A 20464-nucleotide genomic window follows, 5' to 3' on the forward strand; every position below is an offset into this window, starting at 1 on the left:
CAAAGACACTTATAAAGTCTTGGGACGGATTATGATTTTTAATCTGGTATGGGTTGGATTTGTACTTTTATTCATTCTTTGGCCTTTATCTGAGCAAATAGCAAGAATAGTTACAAAATCAGATAGTTTAATTAAGAAAGTGCAAGGACACTTGTCCAAAGTCTAGATGGGACTAATTATGAGTTCTGCTCAGGTCTGGGATGGATTTGTACTTTTATTCAGATGAAATGGAAACAAACTACACAGTGAGGAAGGGCAATCTTTGTTTTTTTATCAAAGTAATTAGCAAGCAGTAACTTTAGATAGCTGCCTTTATGAAACAGTAAATTTGATTTTTTTCAAGTTCCTAACCTAAATTTGGGGTACATTTTTATTACTGTGTAGTAATACTATTATTATTACTTTTATTTTATTACTATGTCAATTCTTCTACAGTTTAATTGGTTTTTTTTTCCTTTATAAGGATATTGATTATGGATATACAATATTGTGGTGTCACAGACTTAAGAACCAGAAGAACATCTGCACCACAAATATTTGTTCTATAAAGAAAACATTTCTAATAGAATTATTTTCCACAGAGTGTGAATTTTTATGGCCATTCTGCTAATTTATTTCTCTGTGTGGTTGGGTCTGCAGAGTTTGCTAAAATCTAGAAATACTTTACTGCTGGAATTGTTTCTGGAAACTTCAAACTTGGTTTACAGTTCATCACTGAATCAGTAGTACAAATTTCTATACTCCACTCGAGATTTTGCCTGAAGACTGTCATATCGTATGTGCTCAGAAGCTGCTATTAGAGAGTGAATGAAAGACACCCATGAATCCAGTCTGAGTCAGTTTATCACAGTGAACGCCTGCTGAAAAAGATATCTTCAGATTATGAATTGAAAATTTGTACAAAATAGAACTAAAACATCACATGACACAGCTGAACACAGCACCAGTAAGCGTGTGGAGGTCGGGGTGTGTGTTGAAGCTGAAAAAGTAACACCTGTTTTTAACCTTTAACCTTCCATATGTAAAGGAGTGCTTTTGTATGGCGCACTAGCTAATAATTTTAAATGTTCTGCTCCACTGAGAAAACGTATGCATAGTTTTACATACAAAATGTATATATATATATATATATATATATATATATATATATATATATATATATATATATATATATATATATATACTACTGAATGATTAGTTACCACATCTAATTTTTCTTTAGAGTATAATTTGTGTTAAGGTGGTTTTGATTGAATAACATTTTAAACTAACCAAAACTGCCTCACAGGATGCTGCTGCTGGGGAGAATGTACTAGTACCACCTTTACATCTTCCTGCTGCTTACATATTTGAGTAAATGTTGCCCCCTGCTGCCTGTACATATTTAAAGAACATGATGTGGTCCTGGTTCCAGGCACATAGGCACAGCTGTCTATATCAAGTCACATCAGGACTATGTCAGCTCATGCTGAAGAATTTATGGGAATGTTTTCATTCATGCATACAGATCGAAGATAAAAGATGAACAATGAACAGCATAGAAGCATATGAACCAGAGTACTTCCATAGTGTACTGTGGCAGACAGTATTTTATTTATATGATAACTGTACTCATTATGTAGCTTAATACACCAACTTCTCTGAAATACTTAGGGAATTCAATCTGCATTAGATAAGCTAATACACCTTTAAAGTAACTCAGCACTAAACAACCAGCAAGCTAACTTCTACCTTCCTCTGGCTTGTTCAGCATGACCAGGTGGAACCTCTCCACCCCTAGATGTATCTCCCTCTAGAGGTTCTCTACAGACACCACAAATATATATTCTATATAGGGAATTCAATAACTATGTCCCATAGGATACATATGCCTTACCTATGTTCCTGTTCTACGATCCCTGCAACTTGGTTGTGTCACTCAGTATATGTTTCCCTGCCAGTACTATGCATCCTGCTTCAAAGTGCTGGATTGTCTCAGAACCTTCTCTACACAGTCTCATCTTGGGTCATCAGATCATCTAGTGCTTATGTTCAATCTTGTGCTGTCCTTCAGTTCTGCATGTCCAGCCATTGATTGTCTTATGTCCTGCAATCGAACCTCATCTGCTTTAATGATGACCATGTCCCCCATCTGTATGAGATACTCTCTCATCAGTTCATCCTACCATTGCATATACAGCATATATTGTCGATGGTTTTATTTGCTAAAGTTTAAATGAACATACTTGAAGATCAAACCAAAGAAGATTAATGTGAACTGTTTAAAAGGAATGAATTTTAAGTCATGGCATACATTTCTGTATGAGGAGATATCTCGTATGCAGAGTTTTTGATCCGGCTTGTCATTTGTTTGTTTCATTGTGGTTCACGTGCACAGTAATACACAGCTGTGTCTTCAGTCTGCAGATTCTGCCCTTGTAAGGTTACTGTGCTACTGGAAGTGTCTCTGGAAACTTGAAATCTGCTTTTCAGTTTATCACTGTAGCTGGTGCCACCGCTACTACATATTCTTCCAACCCACTCCAGAGCTTTTCCTGCAGGCTGCCGTATCCAGTGTGTACAGTAGCTGCTGTCAGTCAGTGAATACCCAGACACTTTACAGGTGAGTGTCAACGATTGTCCAGGATTTACAACCATGGATCCAGATTGAGACAGTTCAATACAGTGAACACCTGTTGAAAATGGTTCAAAATCATTATAAAAAGGAAGTATATAACTACACAATATTATTCAAAGTCAAATCTTAAAACACTCACAGGTTCTTGCTGCCACAAGCAGCAACAGTAGGCATGTAGAAAACATGGTTTGTGTTGATGCTGATAAGTAAAAGCAGTTGGTCTTTTGTGCTTCAATAAATAGGAGTGGGAGGACCATTTGCATAGAGCCTCTCTTAAGGTAAATTTGATTAAATGTTTTACATGTCAGCTTTTTTTACAGTCTCTCTCTCCTACTGTCTACTAGCATTTATTAATGTGGAAATAATTATGCTGTCATTCCAGAATGTTGTCTACAGAGAGCATATCTACTAGTTTTACTTTATATTAAAAATCTGTATGCATACATTTTAGCAAAACATTTTTATGGTTGTCACATATAAGCAATGTGCACTTCATTTATGAATTAAACAATGCGTATACATACCAATACAGTAAGAATTTTTTTTTGTATATATATTGCATAATGGTCTTTAAAGTCTGTTAGTGGCTGATTTTCTCCAAAATTATATATATGAATTGGATTTAAATACATTTTCAAGCTTCTGCAGTTGAATGTGTTAGGAGAATCTTTAGCCAACAATTTTACAATTTAAGAGTTTTGCACATATTTCAGTGCTTTATAGATTCTTTTTTAGATTTTTTTCTATCGATTTTAATGGATCGTAATTTGCTGAATTCAGATTCAAATTTGATTGAGTAACTTTGCAGAGAAGAGAAAAGTTTATCATCAATCTTGTTCTGCAGATTTGTAGTTAAAGGCTTATTTTTTGCTGGTATTGAAATTTCCAAAAAACTTACAATTAATACGTCACCAAAGGTTTCTCCTATCTACAGTCTCACAGACACACAGGTGGGTTATAGATGGAGGGAGGTTGATTTGCATAGGGACAAAGGGGCAATCTTTGGTCTTTATCAAAGTAAATAGCAAACAGTAACTTTAGACTGCTGCCTTTATGAAACAGTAAATTAGAGTTTTTCAAGTTCCTAACCTAAATTTGAAGTCCATTTTTATTACTGTGTAGTAAAACTATTACTATTACTTTTATTTTATTACTATGTCAATTCTTCTACAGTTTAACTGTTTTTATTTCCTTTATAAGGATATTGATTATGGATATACAATACTGTGGTGTCCTCGACTTAAGAACCAGACGAACATCTGCATTAGATAAGCTAATACACCTTTAAAGTAACTCAGCACTAAACAACCAGCAAGCTAACTTCTACCTTCCTCTGGCTTGTTCAGCATGACCAGGTGGAACCTCTCCACCCCTAGATGTATCTCCCTCTAGAGGTTCTCTACAGATACCACAAATATATATTCTATATAGGGAATTCAATAACTATGTCCCATAGGATACATATGCCTTACCTATGTTCCTGTTCTATGATCCCTTCAACTTGGTTGTGTCACTCAGGATATGTTTTCCCTGCCAGTACTATGCATCCTGCTTCTAGGTGCTGGATTTTTCTCAGAAGCTTCTTTGCACAGTCTCATCTTGGGTCTTGTCTGGTGTGAGACACCACTTCTTAAGTCCATCTAGTGCTTATGTTCAATCTTGTGCTGTCCTTCAGATTATTTCTTAGGTACATTAAGTTGTTTTGGTGCTTTCTTTCTAATTTCTCTTTCATAGGTATTGTTACATGCTGTGTCTGCCTGTATTTTGCTACATGCTGTGTCTGCCTGTATCTTGTAGCTTGCTACAAGATTCAAGTGTATTTAGTACAACTCAACCATTGCATAAAAAAACTGTGTCCTGGCTGTATATAAGAAAACTCCAAAAATGATTTTTGTTCAGCCTCTGGCAGTTAGAAAGACATCAACTAACTGTTATGAACTCCAGGAACCATGCTCATCCCTGCACTGCCACGTCTACCTTTTCTCACTGACATCTCCGATCTGTTCGCCAGAGTACTAATGACACACCTGAAAACTATACTCATTACAACCAACCCCCACCTCCCCATTTAAGCTCCCCTCCCTCACACTGTCAAGTGTCACAGGACACTTGCCATTCCCATTTTGCATTCCAGATACATGTTTGTCTTCCTGGTTTTCAAATCCTGCCTGTGTTTTAGACCTCATCTCCTGCATGACCCCTGGACGCCTTCCAGACTTGGCCCCACATTTTTGACCACAGACCAACCTGACTACGAGTACCCACCTGACTCCTCTAACCTGCCCTGTTTCTTCAATAAAACCTCTAGCATTTGGATTATCTTCCTCATGTGCATGTGTGTACATTCATAACAAAATACCTACCCATGAATCCAGCAGAGGTTCAGGCCAGACTGGCCCAACAAGAAGCCACTTTCACTGAACTATGTGAAACAGTTCAGAGACTCTCCCACCTTGGCCTAGGTATTTCCTCACCATCCCCAGCTGCTTCTCACTGTATCCCTGCAGCCGTTCCAGAGAGGTATGATGGCTCACAGACTATTGCAAGAACCTCCTAATGCAATGTCCCATGATCCTAGTATTTCTTGGTTCACTGCTGAACTGCTGTCATGGTGTAAGCATTGTTTCCAGAACTGTGTCTTTGCTGGTTTTCTCCACTACTGTAAAATGCCCTGAATCCCTATTTCCAAAGTCTATACCTCCACCCTATCAGAACTTCTCAAATGTGTTCAGTAGGGTTAAGGCCACTTAATGTCTGCCCCATCGATCTTGGGGCTGTGCAGTGGAACTCCTTCCTGGGGCTCCCTTACCATGGAGAGCTAAGCCCTACACACTTTCCCAGCCAGAGGAAGCTGCTATGGAGGCTTATGTTGCAGAGGCACTACAACACAGCTTTATTCAACCCTCTACCTCTTCAGTAGCTGCTGGATTCTTCTTTTGGAGAAAAAAGGGAGGGGGTGGGATTAAGGCCCTGCATCTATTACCGGGCTCTCAACAAAGTGACTGTGAAGTACTCCTATCCACTTCCCTTCATTTCTTTGACCCATGAGCATCTGCTGGGAGCCACAATCTTCACTAAATTATACTTGCGTAGTGTTTACAATCTCACATGCATACATGAGGGAGATGAGTGGAACACAGCCTTCACGAGGACATTACATGGTCACTATGAGTACCTAGTCATGTCTTATGGTCTGTCCAATAGCCTCTCTGTTTTCCAGGCATTTAAGGATGAAATCTTTCATGACAAGATAGGCAAGTTCCTGATTGTTTATATTGACGACCTCCTTATATTTTCCAAGTCTGAAGGAGAACACGTGGAAAACATCATGGCTTTCCTGACATGTCTTAGAAAACATCAACTGTACACCAAAGGATAGAAGTGTGAATTTTACAGTGACTGTGTCACCTTTCTTGGTTGCACTCTGAAGCCAGGCATCCTCTCCATGGGCTCAGATAAAGTGTCTGCCATCTTGAATTGGCCACAACTCTCCACTGTTAAGGAATTGCACCGATTCTTGGGTTTTGCCAACTTTTATAGGAAGTTCATATGGGGGTTTGGTACCACCTCTGCTCCCCTTACTGATCTCATAAACCAGGGCAGTAGGAGGTTTCAGTGGACTACAGCTGCTAATCAGGCTTTCCAGACATTAAAGGAAGCCTTTACTGTGGCACCTATTCTCCACAAGCCTGACCCTTCACGTCCCATCATTATAGAGTTTGACACATCAGAAGTCGGGGTAGGGGCTGTCTTGTTACAAAGACAAGGCACTCCACCACCTTTGTACCCTTGTGCATTCTACTCCAGGAAATTGCAACTTACCAAGAGGAATTATGATGTAGGGGACCAGGAGCATCTGGCCATCAAACTAGCCCTAGAGCAATGGAGACACTGGTTGGAAGGAGCTGAGCATCCCTACTTGGTATACATGGATCGCAGATATCTAGAGTACCTCAAGTCAGCTCAGTGATTCAACAAAAGACAAGCCAGGTGGTCATTGTTCTTCACCCGGTTTCGTTTCACAGTCACTTACCTGGTTTCAAGAATCAGAAGGCTGATGTCTTATCATGTGTCCACGATAAAGGAGCGACTAACCAGGATCCAGAGTCTATCCTGCCAAACAGCTGCTTCCCAGCCCCTATACAGTGGGGTTTTCAAGAGGACTTGGAGGAGGCTCTCAAGGATGACCCTAACCAAGAGAAGTGCCCCCCAGGTTAAACATATGTTCCAGCTTCTCTTAGAGGACCACTCCTGGAATGGGCTCAGTGGAACTTGTGTAATGGGCATCCAGGCATCACTCATACTATGCACATGCTATCCTGAAAATTTTGGTGGCCTTCCCTTCCTGTCGATATGCAGGATTATATCATCATGGACCTACCTGCTTTCGAGGGTTACAATGTCATAATGGTAGTGGTGGACAGATTTTCTAAGATGGGTCACCTCATTCCTTTTCCCCACCTACATACTGCCCTGAAAACAACTGAAGCTATATTTGCCCATGTGTTTCGCATCGTTAGCCTACCTGAAAAAATAGTGTTTAATCATGGTTCCCAATTCACATCACAGGTATGGAGGCAGATTTGTAGGAAATTGGCCATAACCATTAATCTCTCCTCATGTCACCATCCTCAGTCTAATGGTGAGATTGAACAGGTCAACCAGGATGTAGGAAGGTTCCTCTGCCAGTATTGTGCCTCATAAACTGGCACAAATACCTCCCACAACTCACTCACTAGCTCTTCTACTTGGCTTATTCCTTTCCAGTGTGTCGTCGATTATCAACTGGCGCTTTTGTTATGGAATGATTTTCCCACTGACATACAGGTGTTGGATCAGTAGCACCAACAAAGGTCTCAAATGTGGGAGGTTGCCCACATCCACTTACAGAGAGCATTGCACACACGACAGGAATTCACTAATCGCCGCCAATGTCCCACTCTGTGTGTTACTCCACTGAGACATAAAAAAAAATGCATATTGTAATGTGACATGATGAGGGAGTAAGATGCCGAGGCAAGTCTCTGTAATGAAGAAAGTGTTTATTTACAACACAAACAAATGTCCTGATTAAAGATGGGCATTAGTGGGCAGTCTGTTTACAAGTTGTGTTAAATACAATGGCTCCTTATTGAGCTCATGTTCACAAGGGGTAGTTTTTACTGTATAATGTTTCATTCAGCGATTGTGGGAGTGTGATGTGAAGTAAGAAGTGTCACGGGACGCTCTCCCCCCCCACAAGTCACGTGGTACGGCCTGCCGCATGCAGGGGGGTTCACCCATGTTTGTAGCCACACCACCGTGAAGGCACGTACCTGGTTAGGTGTTAATGTGTGTTTGTCTATTTAAACCCCTGTCAGTGCGTGCCTCACCACTGGTCATTGTTTGTCTGCTGATGTATGTAAAATGCATAAGTGGTCATTTGTTAGATGTGATTGTATCCTGTGTTTAGTTAAATGTATAAGTCATGTCTGTTGTTAATGTTGTGCGTGAGTGCCACTGTTCTACATGTTTTATGTCAATAAATATTTCACATCGAGGGAGTCTGTGCGTCCTGCTCCATGCCCATCAGCACAGACATTGAGAACTTCATCTTGCATTGTTATAGTCTTGGTTAAATAACCAAGGTTAAATAACCTTGGTTTATTAATCAGGTGCTTTGTTATTTTATCGAGGAACTATGCACAAAGCAGCAGCAACCTGGCTTAATATAAGATGGTTCTGATTGAAATTTTATTTTATTTAGATGTTTACTTTCAATAGTTTGTCTAAAATTCACTTAATTCATAGGATATATTGTGTACTAGGTCAGGTTGATATTTGGTGCTTTTTGTTATTTTTGTAAATCCCAGGTTCCAGCTTCGGTGGTTTCCCTGTCTTGTGTGTTTTGGCTCCATGCCTTAGTTTCATTTTTTCTACCCCTCGTTTGATAGCTTGCACCTGTTCATTGAATGTGTTTGATGGTTGTGTATGTTTATTCTAATGGTTGTTTCTTTGTACTCCATGCATTTGTGTTATCCTAGCCTTCTTGTTCTGTATCCTCTGTGTTTCCTAGTCTCTGTTATAGCCTGCTTAACCTGTGTGCTTCCGTGCGTTTTGTTCTTGTCGCTGTTTGTGTTTAGTTATTTGTGTATCCTAGCCCTTGTCTGGTTGTCATGTATCCCCATGCTAAGATAGAAGTCAGAAGCAAAAAAAAATGGGAACCATAAGTAGCAGAAGAAAAAAGAGAAAACATTCAGTATGCACAATAGAATACCGGCAATATTTTGCAAAGAGAAAAAGCAAATAGACATGTATATATAGACTATAATAAGACACAGCTGTAGTAAATAGTCTGGTGACAAAGATCCTGTGAATCCATGCTTGGAATTCTGGGAGTTGTAGCTGCATTTGTGATCACTGGGAGTAGGAGAGACAGGCTGCGTGAGAGCAGGACATTGCCCAGTAGTCTAAATTACATCTTGTGGACTTATGAACAATACATCTCTTGGATCCTACACAAGTGTCTCTGCATTGTGGAAATGCCCATAACATATATGTCATAACATATTTGTCATGACTGTTTTAAACCACTGTGTACTGTTTATGGTCACCCAGTCAATAGCAGGGCTCCAACCAATGCATCTTGAATTTGTGTATTGACATCATTGACAACACCAGGGGGACAAAAGTTAATTGAGCAATTAATGCAACTAATTAGGCATTCTGAAGTCATAGCTGACTCCAAGGTAAATGGACAGTAAAGAAAAATTGGTAATGCCTGTACCTCAAGGACCCTGACTTGAATACCTCATTATATAATTTATTATATAAATTTAATTCCAGTGATAAAACTTCAAATTTAAGATCTGGACCTAGAGACATCTGTATGGTACATTATGCCTTATGTTTGTTTTATATAAATTCATTATTAACAGGGTTAGTTTTCCAGGCATTAAGCCTAATGTTAGAAAACAAAAGTAAAATGTAGATTGTGGTGGAAATTCAGCAAACAAGGAGTCAGATGTGGATAAGAAGATTTTATTGAGTTATTAGTTTCAAAAAATGAGCGTGCCTATTTGCTTCGCTCCCCTTTGGGTGATTTCCCTCCCCTTATATAATAGCCGTAGCGTTCAAGAGAACGAGGGAGGGTTTGCTTCTGCTGAGACCAGATAACTCCTTGGAAGGAGTGTATTTCTTCAAGGACGTTCTCTAGGGAATGTCCTGCTCTTCTAATCTTATGCTAAGCTTTCTCACGCTTTACAATGATAGAGAAAGAAAAACAACAATATTTCCTTCACAAGATCAACACTACACTCAAAGTAAGCTAGATCTGCTTTCAGACAGGATTTATCTGTGGCCAGAAATGTGACCCTAACAATTGTCTATATACTACCTTTCTCATATTATTTCATTGTGTTGTATTATCTATAATAGCTCAAAATACTTATAACACTATTATAACCCTGATAGCTTTTCTATCTATTACTTCATACAGTGTTTTCTTTACTATTTGGCTCCCTGTATTTACTACCACTGGAAATCATTAAAAACATATTGTGCTCTTTTAGCAAGAAGCTCTTCATGAGACTTTTTGCTTACACTTCCACGTGCCCTATCAGCTTAGCTAGATGAAGACAAATTCACTGGCTTGGTGCCTCTGTAATGGATTCTCTTCAGGTAGATCCTGCAGGTACCAAGAGCAGAAAAGCAACATCTGTAAATGGCAGCAGTGGTGCCAGCAGGTGATATATAATATTTTGGCTTCCTGTAATCGTTCTTGGGTTGCTATGGTTTAGGTGAGCACTCTGTTGATGCTTTTTAGCTTTTTAGTTCCATGTTTTTGCACAAGTGTATATGCTCACTGACATTTGCAGTGCTCCAGTGTGACAAAATAGGGTGGCCTCCTATTCTGTCACCCTGGGCCATGGAGTCCTGCTGGGCAGAGCAATGGGGAAATCATTTTGAATCATGGTTGTTCTCACTCCCACAACCAGCTTTCACATACGTTTGGGACATCACACCCAAGCAGCAATAAAATCAGAACATTACCACAAGGCAGGAGTGTTTCCAGGCTACCTGTTGTATTGGGGTACAAACAGAATTAAAGGAAGCACCAACAGTGGTGTGGTGCAAAATCATTAAGCACCAGCTCAAGAGGCAGAGTGGAGGCCCTTCTTAAAATGTACTATTATATGTTATTCAAATTTACAATCCCCTCTTGGGAGCCCCCGTAACTCAAGCCCTACCCTGCAGAATGTGCTGTGCGTGCCCTTTCCCATAGCAGTGGGCACAGAACAAATCCTAGTTTTTGCAATGTTATTACATCATTACATTATATGTTATTACATATTGTTATTTTGCTGTATTATTACAATATTGTTACAGTTTGTTTTTAGACAGTGTTATTACAGTGGTATTACACTGCGTCATTGCAATATGTTGTTGCAATGTTATTACATGATGTAATTACACTTTGTTATTGCAATGTTATTACAGTTTGTTATTACATTGTTATGTGCCCAAAGAATGAGGTCAGTTGACTACCTGAATATACTGAATGACCAGGTTATTCCATCAATGGATTTTTTCTTCCCTGATGGCACGGGCATATTCCAAGATGACAATGCCATGATTCATCGGGCTTAGATTATGAAAGAGTGGTTCAGGGAGCGTGAGACATCATTTTCACACATGGATTGGCCACAAAAGAGTCCAGACCTGAATCCCATTGAGAATTTTTGAGATGTGCTGGAGAACAGTGGTCCAAATCTCCCATCATCAATGCAAGATCTTGGGGAAAAATTAATACAACTCTGGACAGAAATAGATGTGACATTGCAGACACTTGTGGAAATGATGCCACAGCAAGTGTATGCTGTAAACAAAGCTAAAGGTGGTCCAACAAAATATTGAAGTGTGTGACCTTTTTTTTTTTTTTTGGCCAGGCAGTGTATTTGAAGCAATGGTATTCGGTCACTGCAAAAGATATGGACTAATTTAAGAATTAGACTGATATAACGTTAATGAACCTTTGGTACTTCACCATTGTTAGCTGTCGTATTTTCCCTATATTTAAGGGTGGTGCACCTTTTCAATAATTCATAGAAGTATGTGCTTTTTCTACAATGTATTGAAAATCACTAACACCTGGTGTAAAGTATACAGAGTTAAAGATGTGATAAAACAATTCTTTCTGCATCTGTGCCATATAAGAGCTGCTGGCACTGCTTGTAAACGGGCAGGTAAGCCTTGCACTATCGCATCTAGGGTTTTGGACAGGCATGCCCCATATGCCCCCCATGTCACTGAGCAAGCACACCACTAGCAGATAAAGATTCCGCCATCTCGGCAGTCCATGTGATAGTGTCGGAAGAGTCTGACTTCTAACACGGTATCTGGATCTTGTCATGGAACGAACAGCCCGGTATCCACGAACGATAGTAAATACACAGTGGATGGGCACATACTATTCTGGATTTGCCTGGTAATGTCATGGCTAAAGATGGATGTTAGTGGGCTGTCTGTTTTAGCATGTATGTCATTTACAATCTATAGATTGTAGCCCTCAGTAAAGCTTTATCAAAACTCTTGGGTTGTCTATAAATTATTTTTCATCTCAAAATGAAATATGAAATCTGCCATTATGAGAGCGGTGGCAAAAAAGAAATCTGCCAAAGGTGAATATTTCAGGTTCAAAATGTAAAAGATTTGCCAAGTAGCTCAAATCTGCAAGTGGAATTAATTAGTGCAGTGCAAGTTGTGGCTGTGACTGTGCGAGTTCCGCAGAGCAAGGAGAAGCACTCAAAACCTCTCCACAGAGACGGACACTTATTACACAAAACATGAACGATAAACACAACAGCACTCACAAAACAAGCAGGGTGAATACGAGCAACTGCTAACATGTCCACAACTATGATTACAACTAGAATGAATGACCGACAACGTGCAACTGCCATACAAGGGTTTAAATACACACACAAATGACAATAAACCAGGTCCAGCTGTGTGCTAATAGGGGCGTGGTTACAAAGAAGACATTTTGTGAACTCCCACTGCATGTGGCGAGCCGTATCACGTGATCAGTGGGAAGGGGCGCATTCCGTAACAGTGGAATTGCATAATTTTGAAGCGCTGCATGATTTCGGCCCCTTTAAGAAATGTTTGAGATACATTTGTTACCTATTATTTAATAAACAATGGCACCATCTGTTAACCATGGGAAAGCATTCGCTGTGTTTAATACAGCATCCATGAAAAGATTTTGCACAGCTGGATCACATGTTTCTGTCATAGTGGTTTCGTGTGCAGTAATACACAGCTGATTCGTGTGCTGTGAAATCTTTCAGCTGTAGATGCACCATGTTTTTGGAGTTGTCTCTAGTAATTTTTATTCGTCCCTTAATAGGTTTGTTATATACAGTTTTACTGGCATCATATCAGATAACCCCAATCCGGTGTGGTCCTTCTCCAGGTTTTTGTCTGATCCAGTGCATGCCATGTCTCCCAAAGTTAAGTGCAGATCCTTTACAGGAAAGACTCGGAGTTTCTCCAGGTTGCTTCACCACTGTAGTAGTAGCAGTAATAGGTTGAGAGTGATCTTCATGATGAGAGTCTTCTGCTCCACTCAGCTCAGCAGCACATAAGTACTGGATAAACGCTCAGCCCTCTGAATTTTGCATGGTGATGTTGTTACAATTGCATACACAAACAAGGAAGAGGATCCAATCACAAGAGGTTTTATTAGGGAAATAAAACAGATCAGAGGGGTCAGGCAGATATTCATAGTCAGGTTGGTTCGAGGTCGATAACACGGGGCAGAGTCCGGGGGGTGTCCAGGGGTCAGGCAGGAGACAAGGTCTGAAACACAGGCAGGAGTCGAAAACCAGGAAGACAAAACCGTAACTGAACTGTTTGGCACGCAACATAAGGTTGGCAATACTTCGCGACATGAGTATGAAGGAGGGGAGTTTAAATAAGGGAGCAGTGATGAGAGAAACAATGTGTGTGTGTGCTAGTATTCCGGTGAACCAGATCGGAAGCATGTGTGTGGAGAGGTAGGCGTGGCAGTGCAGGGTTGAGCGTGATTCCTGGTGTTCATAACAGATGTCATATAGTGTGAGATACATGTCAGTTATGGTGTTGCAGAGCAGGTCAGTGGAGAATAAAAAGGTTGAACCCCACAGAAATACTGAATTATATCACAGACTACAAATCATAGCAGTCTTATTCACTGTTACAGACTGGTAATGGAGAATAGACACTATTACCTGATATTGTTCATTTATCAAGTAATGATCATGACATAGTCTAGATTGTTTTTTAATAATGATTTTTGAAAACATTTTGGGCTGTCTTAGTTCAGAATGTTATAGTTTTAATGAAGCATCAATGAGATCTATAGTGAGTGTGTAAGTTGATATTTGCCTGACATTATGTTAATTCATGTAAAAATTAACTAAGCACTTATCTTATCTTTATATAGTATTAGGGCAGGCTTTGGTGATTTACTGATTATATGGCAGAAGTAGAAATCTATTTAAGAGCTGCAACAAAATGAGGTACTTTCACAACCATTTCAGGTAATACAGCTACATAAGCATCTCAGTGGTCTGTAATATGTTAGTTAAACCAAATTAGTTACTGTAAAGTAGCTGTAAAAGAGGCTCATGGACATGTACATGCTGGTTTATGTCTGTGTAGTTTTGGGGTTGATCTTTCATGACCCCAACTGCTGAAACCTACACTCTCCAAATCTTACTATCTAAAAGCTGCCCCATGTTTTTGTATTGTGTATCCTCATACTCTGTCATTGTGCTTCACGTGCACAGTAATATACAGCTGAGTCCTCAGCTGTCAGTCCAGACAGTTTCAGATACACCATGCTCTTGGAATTGTCTCTGGTGATTTCTATTCGCCCTTGAAAACTTTTACTATAGCTGGTTCCACTGGCATCATACCACATAGCTCCCATCCACACCAGTGGTTTCCCAGCCTGTTGCCTGATCCAGTGCATGTTGTAGCTTCCAAAAGTAAATCCAGATCCTCTGCAGGAGAGACTCAGAGTTTCTCCAGGTTTTTTCTGAACTACAGTTTGTAATGATTCAAGACTCTCACATTTCACACCTGCTGAAGAAATTTAAATGTTTGATTATAAATTATACTTTTACACCAGAATACAGGTAAATGTCAAAATAAAAAGTGTCACAGAGGAACTCACTGATGATGTGGAGTAGTAGCAGGAATAGGGAGAGAGTGATCTTCATGGTGAGTGTTGATGAGCCTCTACTGCTCCACTCAGATGAACAGCATATAAGTACTGGATGAACACACAGCACATTGGATTTGCATGGTGATGTCATGGTTAAAGTAAGCCATTATTATTGACGGTCATTACAGTTCCACTGTATTTGTAGTCATCCTGAACCTATGTTCAGTTATATACTGTGTAACATTTGTATAAACACTGAACCACAGACTTCAGATCATACCAGTCCCATTCACTACATCACAGTAGTGGTCATTTATTAAGCAGTGATCATGAAATAGTCTAGATTGTTTTGTTTTGGGGTTTTTTATAATGATCGTTTTTAATGTTTGGGTTGTTTTATTTCACAGTATTACATGTCCTAGAAATGGTTAATGAAGCCAGAATATGTATTCTACAGTTAGTGCTCTAAGTATAGAGCTCTAAGTATAAACAAAATGTTTGTCTGAGAGCATTAAATCTCCAGAGATGGCAGGTTGTGAGAATTTTTTTTTCATTTCTATTACTCTACTGCCCCCTATAGTTGCTATGTTCTTGTCCTTTAAAATCTCTCAGACATGCATTTCATACATGGTAACTACAACTGATTCTCTGTTTTCTCAACTAAGTGGAAAACAGAAAGTTACACTTAAGACATTACAGAATACATGGTGGAATCTTGAAAACAAATAACAAGTCTGTGATAGGCTGAATTGAATTAGCTGGTGATTTTTGTTTCTCACATTGAATGAATCATTTTGTGCATCGATAAACAGCCAGAGTCACAGGCACCTTTTTTTGCATTTGATAACCTTACTATTAACTTGCCTATCACTTTTTCTACACAGTACGCAGTACACAGTAGTGGTTAAAGATGGATGTTTGGGGTATGTCTATTTTAGCATGTGTGTTAATTACAATCTACAGATTGTAGCCCTCCTTAAAGTTTAATCAAACTGTTATATTATCTTTGGCAAATACTTTTACATTTCAAAATTAAATATATCTGTCATTATAAGAGTGGTGGCAAAGATATCTGGCAAAGGTGGATAGTTCAGGCTCAAAATGTAAACGCCCATTCTAGGATTTTGTTCCATTTGCTTGGATTTGTCAATTAGCTCAAACCTGCAAGTGGATCAAAATTGTGGCCTAAAAGAATTGCATGACATTTTTGGCCCCTTTAATTTAAGAAATGTTTGAGACACATTTGATAAATGTTACATTTTATTTAATAAACTATGGCACCATATGTTGGGAAAGCATCAGCTGTGTTTAAAGCATCCATGAAAGGTTTTTATACAGCTCATCACATGTTTCTGCCACTGAGGTTTCCCTCACAGTAATACACAGCTGAGTCATGTGCTGTCAAATCATTCAGCTGTAGATGCACCATGTTTTTGGAGTTGTCGCTAGTCATTTTTGTTCGTCCCTCAACACGTTTGTCATATATAGTTTTTCTGGCATCATACCAGATAGCACCAATGTGCACCAGGCCTTTTCCAGCTTGTCTGATCCAGTGTGTGCCATGTCTCCCAAAGTCAAATTCAGATCCTTTACAGTGTAATGTATGGCCCAGGTGCTGAAGGGCGTGGAGCAGGACGCACAGACTCCCTCAACTTTGTTTGACATTTAATGACATTCAACGGGGCACTCACACATAACAAAACAGTTAACTGTAAACACACATCAACGGTATTACACAAAGTGAATGTTTAACACAGACTACCTACCCATCGACCAAGACTAACTTGCATAAGCATGCTACCTCAACAATGATCAATACACTGCACACTTTGACAAGGGTTTATATACATATAGACAAGACGAGGTGCAGGTGTGTGCAGGCGTGGCCCCAAACAAAAGATCCTCCCACTGCACGTGGCAGGCCAAACCATGTGACTCGCAAGAGGTGAGCACTCTGTGACATACAGGAAAGACGCAGAGTTTCTCCAGGCTATTTCACCATTGAACCAGTGGGAATAGACTCAAGACTTTGACATTTAATACCTGCCACAAAGCAACAAATGTCATTAACACCTTATATACAGTGTGATATGATTTTTTTTAATGAGCTAGAAAACTTACTGATGATGTGGAGTAGTAGCAGTAATAGTTTGAGAGTGATCTTCATGGTGAGAGTCTTCTGCTCCACTCAGCTCAGCAGCACATAAGTACTGGATAAACGCTCAGCCCTCTGAATTTTGCATTGTGATGTTGTTACAATTGCATACACAAACAAGGAAGAGGATCCAATCACAAGAGGTTTTATTAGGGAAATAAAACAGATCAGAGGGGTCAGGCAGATATTCATAGTCAGGTTGGTTCGAGGTCGATAACACGGGGCAGAGTCCGGGGGGTGTCCAGGGGTCAGGCAGGAGACAAGGTCTGAAACACAGGCAGGAGTCGAAAACCAGGAAGACAAAACCGTAACTGAACTGTTTGGCACGCAACATAAGGTTGGCAATACTTCGCGACATGAGTATGAAGGAGGGGAGTTTAAATAAGGGAGCAGTGATGAGAGAAACAATGTGTGTGTGTGCTAGTATTCCGGTGAACCAGATCGGAAGCATGTGTGTGGAGAGGTAGGCGTGGCAGTGCAGGGTTGAGCGTGATTCCTGGTGTTCATAACAGATGTCATATAGTGTGAGATACATGTCAGTTATGGTGTTGCAGAGCAGGTCAGTGGAGAATAAAAAGGTTGAACCCCACAGAAATACTGAATTATATCACAGACTACAAATCATAGCAGTCCTATTCACTGTTACAGACTGGTAATGGAGAATAGACACTATTACCTGATATTGTTCATTTATCAAGTAATGATCATGACATAGTCTAGATTGTTTTTTAATAATGATTTTTGAAAACATTTTGGGCTGTCTTAGTTCAGAATGTTATAGTTGTAATGAAGCATCAATGAGATCTATAGTGAGTGTGTAAGTTGATATTTGCCTGACATTATGTTAATTCATGTAAAAATTAACTAAGCACTTATCTTATCTTTATATAGTATTAGGGCAGGCTTTGGTGACTTGCTGATTATATGGCCGAAGTAGAAATCTATTTAAGAGCTGCAACAAAATGAGGTACTTTCACAACCATTTCAGGTAATACAGCTAAATAAGCATCTCAGTGGTCTGTAATATGTTAGTTAAACCAAATTAGTTACTGTAAAGTAGCTGTAAAAGAGGCTCATGGACATGTACATGCTGGTTTATGTCTGTGTAGTTTTGGGGTTGATCTTTCATGACCCCAACTGCTGAAACCTACACTCTCCAAATCTTACTATCTAAAAGCTGCCCCATGTTTTTGTATTGTGTATCCTCATACTCTGTCATTGTGCTTCACGTGCACAGTAATATACAGCTGAGTCCTCAGCTGTCAGTCCAGACAGTTTCAGATACACCATGCTCTTGGAATTGTCTCTGGTGATTTCTGTTCGCCCTTCAAAACTTTTAGTATAGCTGGTTCCACTGGCATCATTCCACATAATTCCCATCCACACCAGTGGTTTCCCAGCCTTTTGTCTGATCCAGTGCATGTGGTAGTTCCGAAAAGTAAATCCAGATCCTCTGCAGGAGAGACTCAGAGTTTCTCCAGGTTTTTTCTGAACTACAGTTTGTAATGATTCAAGACTCTCACATTTCACACCTGCTGAAGAAATGTAAATGTTTGATTATAAATTATACTTTTACACCAGAATACAGGTAAATGTCTAAATAAAAAGTGTCATTGAGGAACTCACTGATGATGTGGAGTAGTAGCAGGAATAGGGAGAGAGTGATCTTCATGGTGAGTGTTGATGAGCCTCTACTGCTCCACTCAGATGAACAGCATATAAATACTGGATGAACACACAGCACATTGGATTTGCATGGTGATGTCATGGTTAAAGTAAGCCATTATTATTGACGGTCATTACAGTTCCACTGTATTTGTAGTCATCCTGAACCTATGTTCAGTTATATACTGTGTAACATTTGTATAAACACTGAACCACAGACTTCAGATCATACCAGTCCCATTCACTACATCACAGTAGTGGTCATTTATTAAGCAGTGATCATGAAATAGTCTAGATTGTTTTGTTTTGGGGTTTTTTATAATGATCGTTTTTAATGTTTGGGTTGTTTTATTTCACAGTATTACATGTCCTAGAAATGGTTAATGAAGCCAGAATATGTATTCTACAGTTAGTGCTCTAAGTATAGAGCTCTAAGTATAAACAAAATGTTTGTCTGAGAGCATTAAATCTCCAGAGATGGCAGGTTGTGAGAATTTTTTTTTCATTTCTATTACTCTACTGCCCCCTATAGTTGCTATGTTCTTGTCCTTTAAAATCTCTCAAACATGCATTTCATACATGGTAACTACAACTGATTCTCTGTTTTCTCAACTAAGTGGAAAACAGAAAGTTACACTTAAGACATTACAGAATACATGGTGGAATCTTGAAAACAAATAACAAGTCTGTGATATGCTGAAGTGAATTAGCTGGTGATTTTTGTTTTTCACATTGAATGAATCATTTTGTGCATCGATAAACAGCCAGAGTCACAGGCACCTCTTTTTGTATTTGATAACCTTACTATTAACTTGCCTATCACTTTTTCTACACAGTACGCAGTACACAGTAATGGTTAAAGATGGATGTTTGGGGTATGTCTATTTTAGCATGTGTGTTAATTACAATCTACAGATTGTAGCCCTCCTTAAAGTTTAATCAAACTGTTATTTTATCTTTGGCAAATACTTTTACATTTCAAAATTAAATATATCTGTCATTATAAGAGTGGTGGCAAAGATATCTGGCAAAGGTGGATAGTTCAGTCTCAAAATGTAAACGCCCATTCTAGGATTTTGTTCCATTTGCTTGGATTTGTCAATTAGCTCAAACCTGCAAGTGGATCAAAATTGTGGCCTAAAAGAATTGCATGACATTTTTGGCCCCTTTAATTTAAGAAATGTTTGAGACACATTTGATAAATGTTACATTTTATTTAATAAACTATGGCACCATTAGCTAACCTTGGGAAAGCATCAACTATGTTTAATACAACATCCATGAAAAGATTTCGCACAGCTGGTTCACATGTTTCTGCCACTGTGGTAGCGTGCGCAGTAATACACAGCTGAGTCGTGTGCTGTCAAATCATTCAGCTGTAGATACACCATGTTTTTGGAGTTGTCTCTAGTAATTTTTATTCATCCCTCAATAGGTTTGTCATATACAGTTTTACTGGCATCATACCAGATAGCACCAATCCAGTCCAATCCTTCTCCAGGTTTTTGTCTGATCCAGTGCATGCCATAGCTCCCAAAGCTAAATCCAGATCCTTTACAGGAAAGACTCAGAGTTTCTCCAGGTTGTTTCACCACTGAACCAGTGGGAATAGACTCAAGACTTTCACATTTAATACCTGCCATAAAACAACGAATGTCATTGACACCATCTATACAATGTGATATAATTTTTTTAAATGAGCTGGTTAACTCACTGATGATGTGAAGTAGTAGCAGTAATACGGAGAGAGTGATCTTCATGGTGAGTGTTGATGAGACTCTACTGCTCCACTCAGATCAGCAGCACATAAGTACTGGATGAACACACAACCCTC

General features: G+C 39.3%; 2 long non-coding RNA genes and 1 gene segment (V, D, J or C); all 3 read right to left on the bottom strand.

Moving 5' to 3' along the window:
- Positions 1 to 13317: 13317 nt before the first annotated feature.
- Positions 13318 to 16997, bottom strand: LOC118241163. The segment is given in 3 exon segments: positions 13318 to 14728; positions 14820 to 14918; positions 16932 to 16997. Coding segments are annotated over 3 exon segments (465 nt in total).
- Positions 16998 to 17089: 92 nt separating this feature from the next.
- LOC118241204 lies at positions 17090 to 18675 on the bottom strand. Its single transcript, XR_004775904.1, has 2 exons — positions 18592 to 18675; positions 17090 to 17231 (listed from the first exon to the last, which is right to left on the bottom strand). It is a non-coding gene; the product is annotated as an uncharacterized LOC118241204 (long non-coding RNA).
- Positions 18676 to 19824: 1149 nt separating this feature from the next.
- On the bottom strand, positions 19825 to 20464 carry LOC118241199. The gene is made up of 2 exons (XR_004775899.1): positions 20345 to 20464; positions 19825 to 20266 (listed from the first exon to the last, which is right to left on the bottom strand). It is a non-coding gene; the product is annotated as an uncharacterized LOC118241199 (long non-coding RNA).

Source organism: Electrophorus electricus, chromosome 1 (assembly GCF_013358815.1).
Source record: "Electrophorus electricus isolate fEleEle1 chromosome 1, fEleEle1.pri, whole genome shotgun sequence".
NCBI classification, from domain to species: domain Eukaryota; kingdom Metazoa; phylum Chordata; class Actinopteri; order Gymnotiformes; family Gymnotidae; genus Electrophorus; species Electrophorus electricus.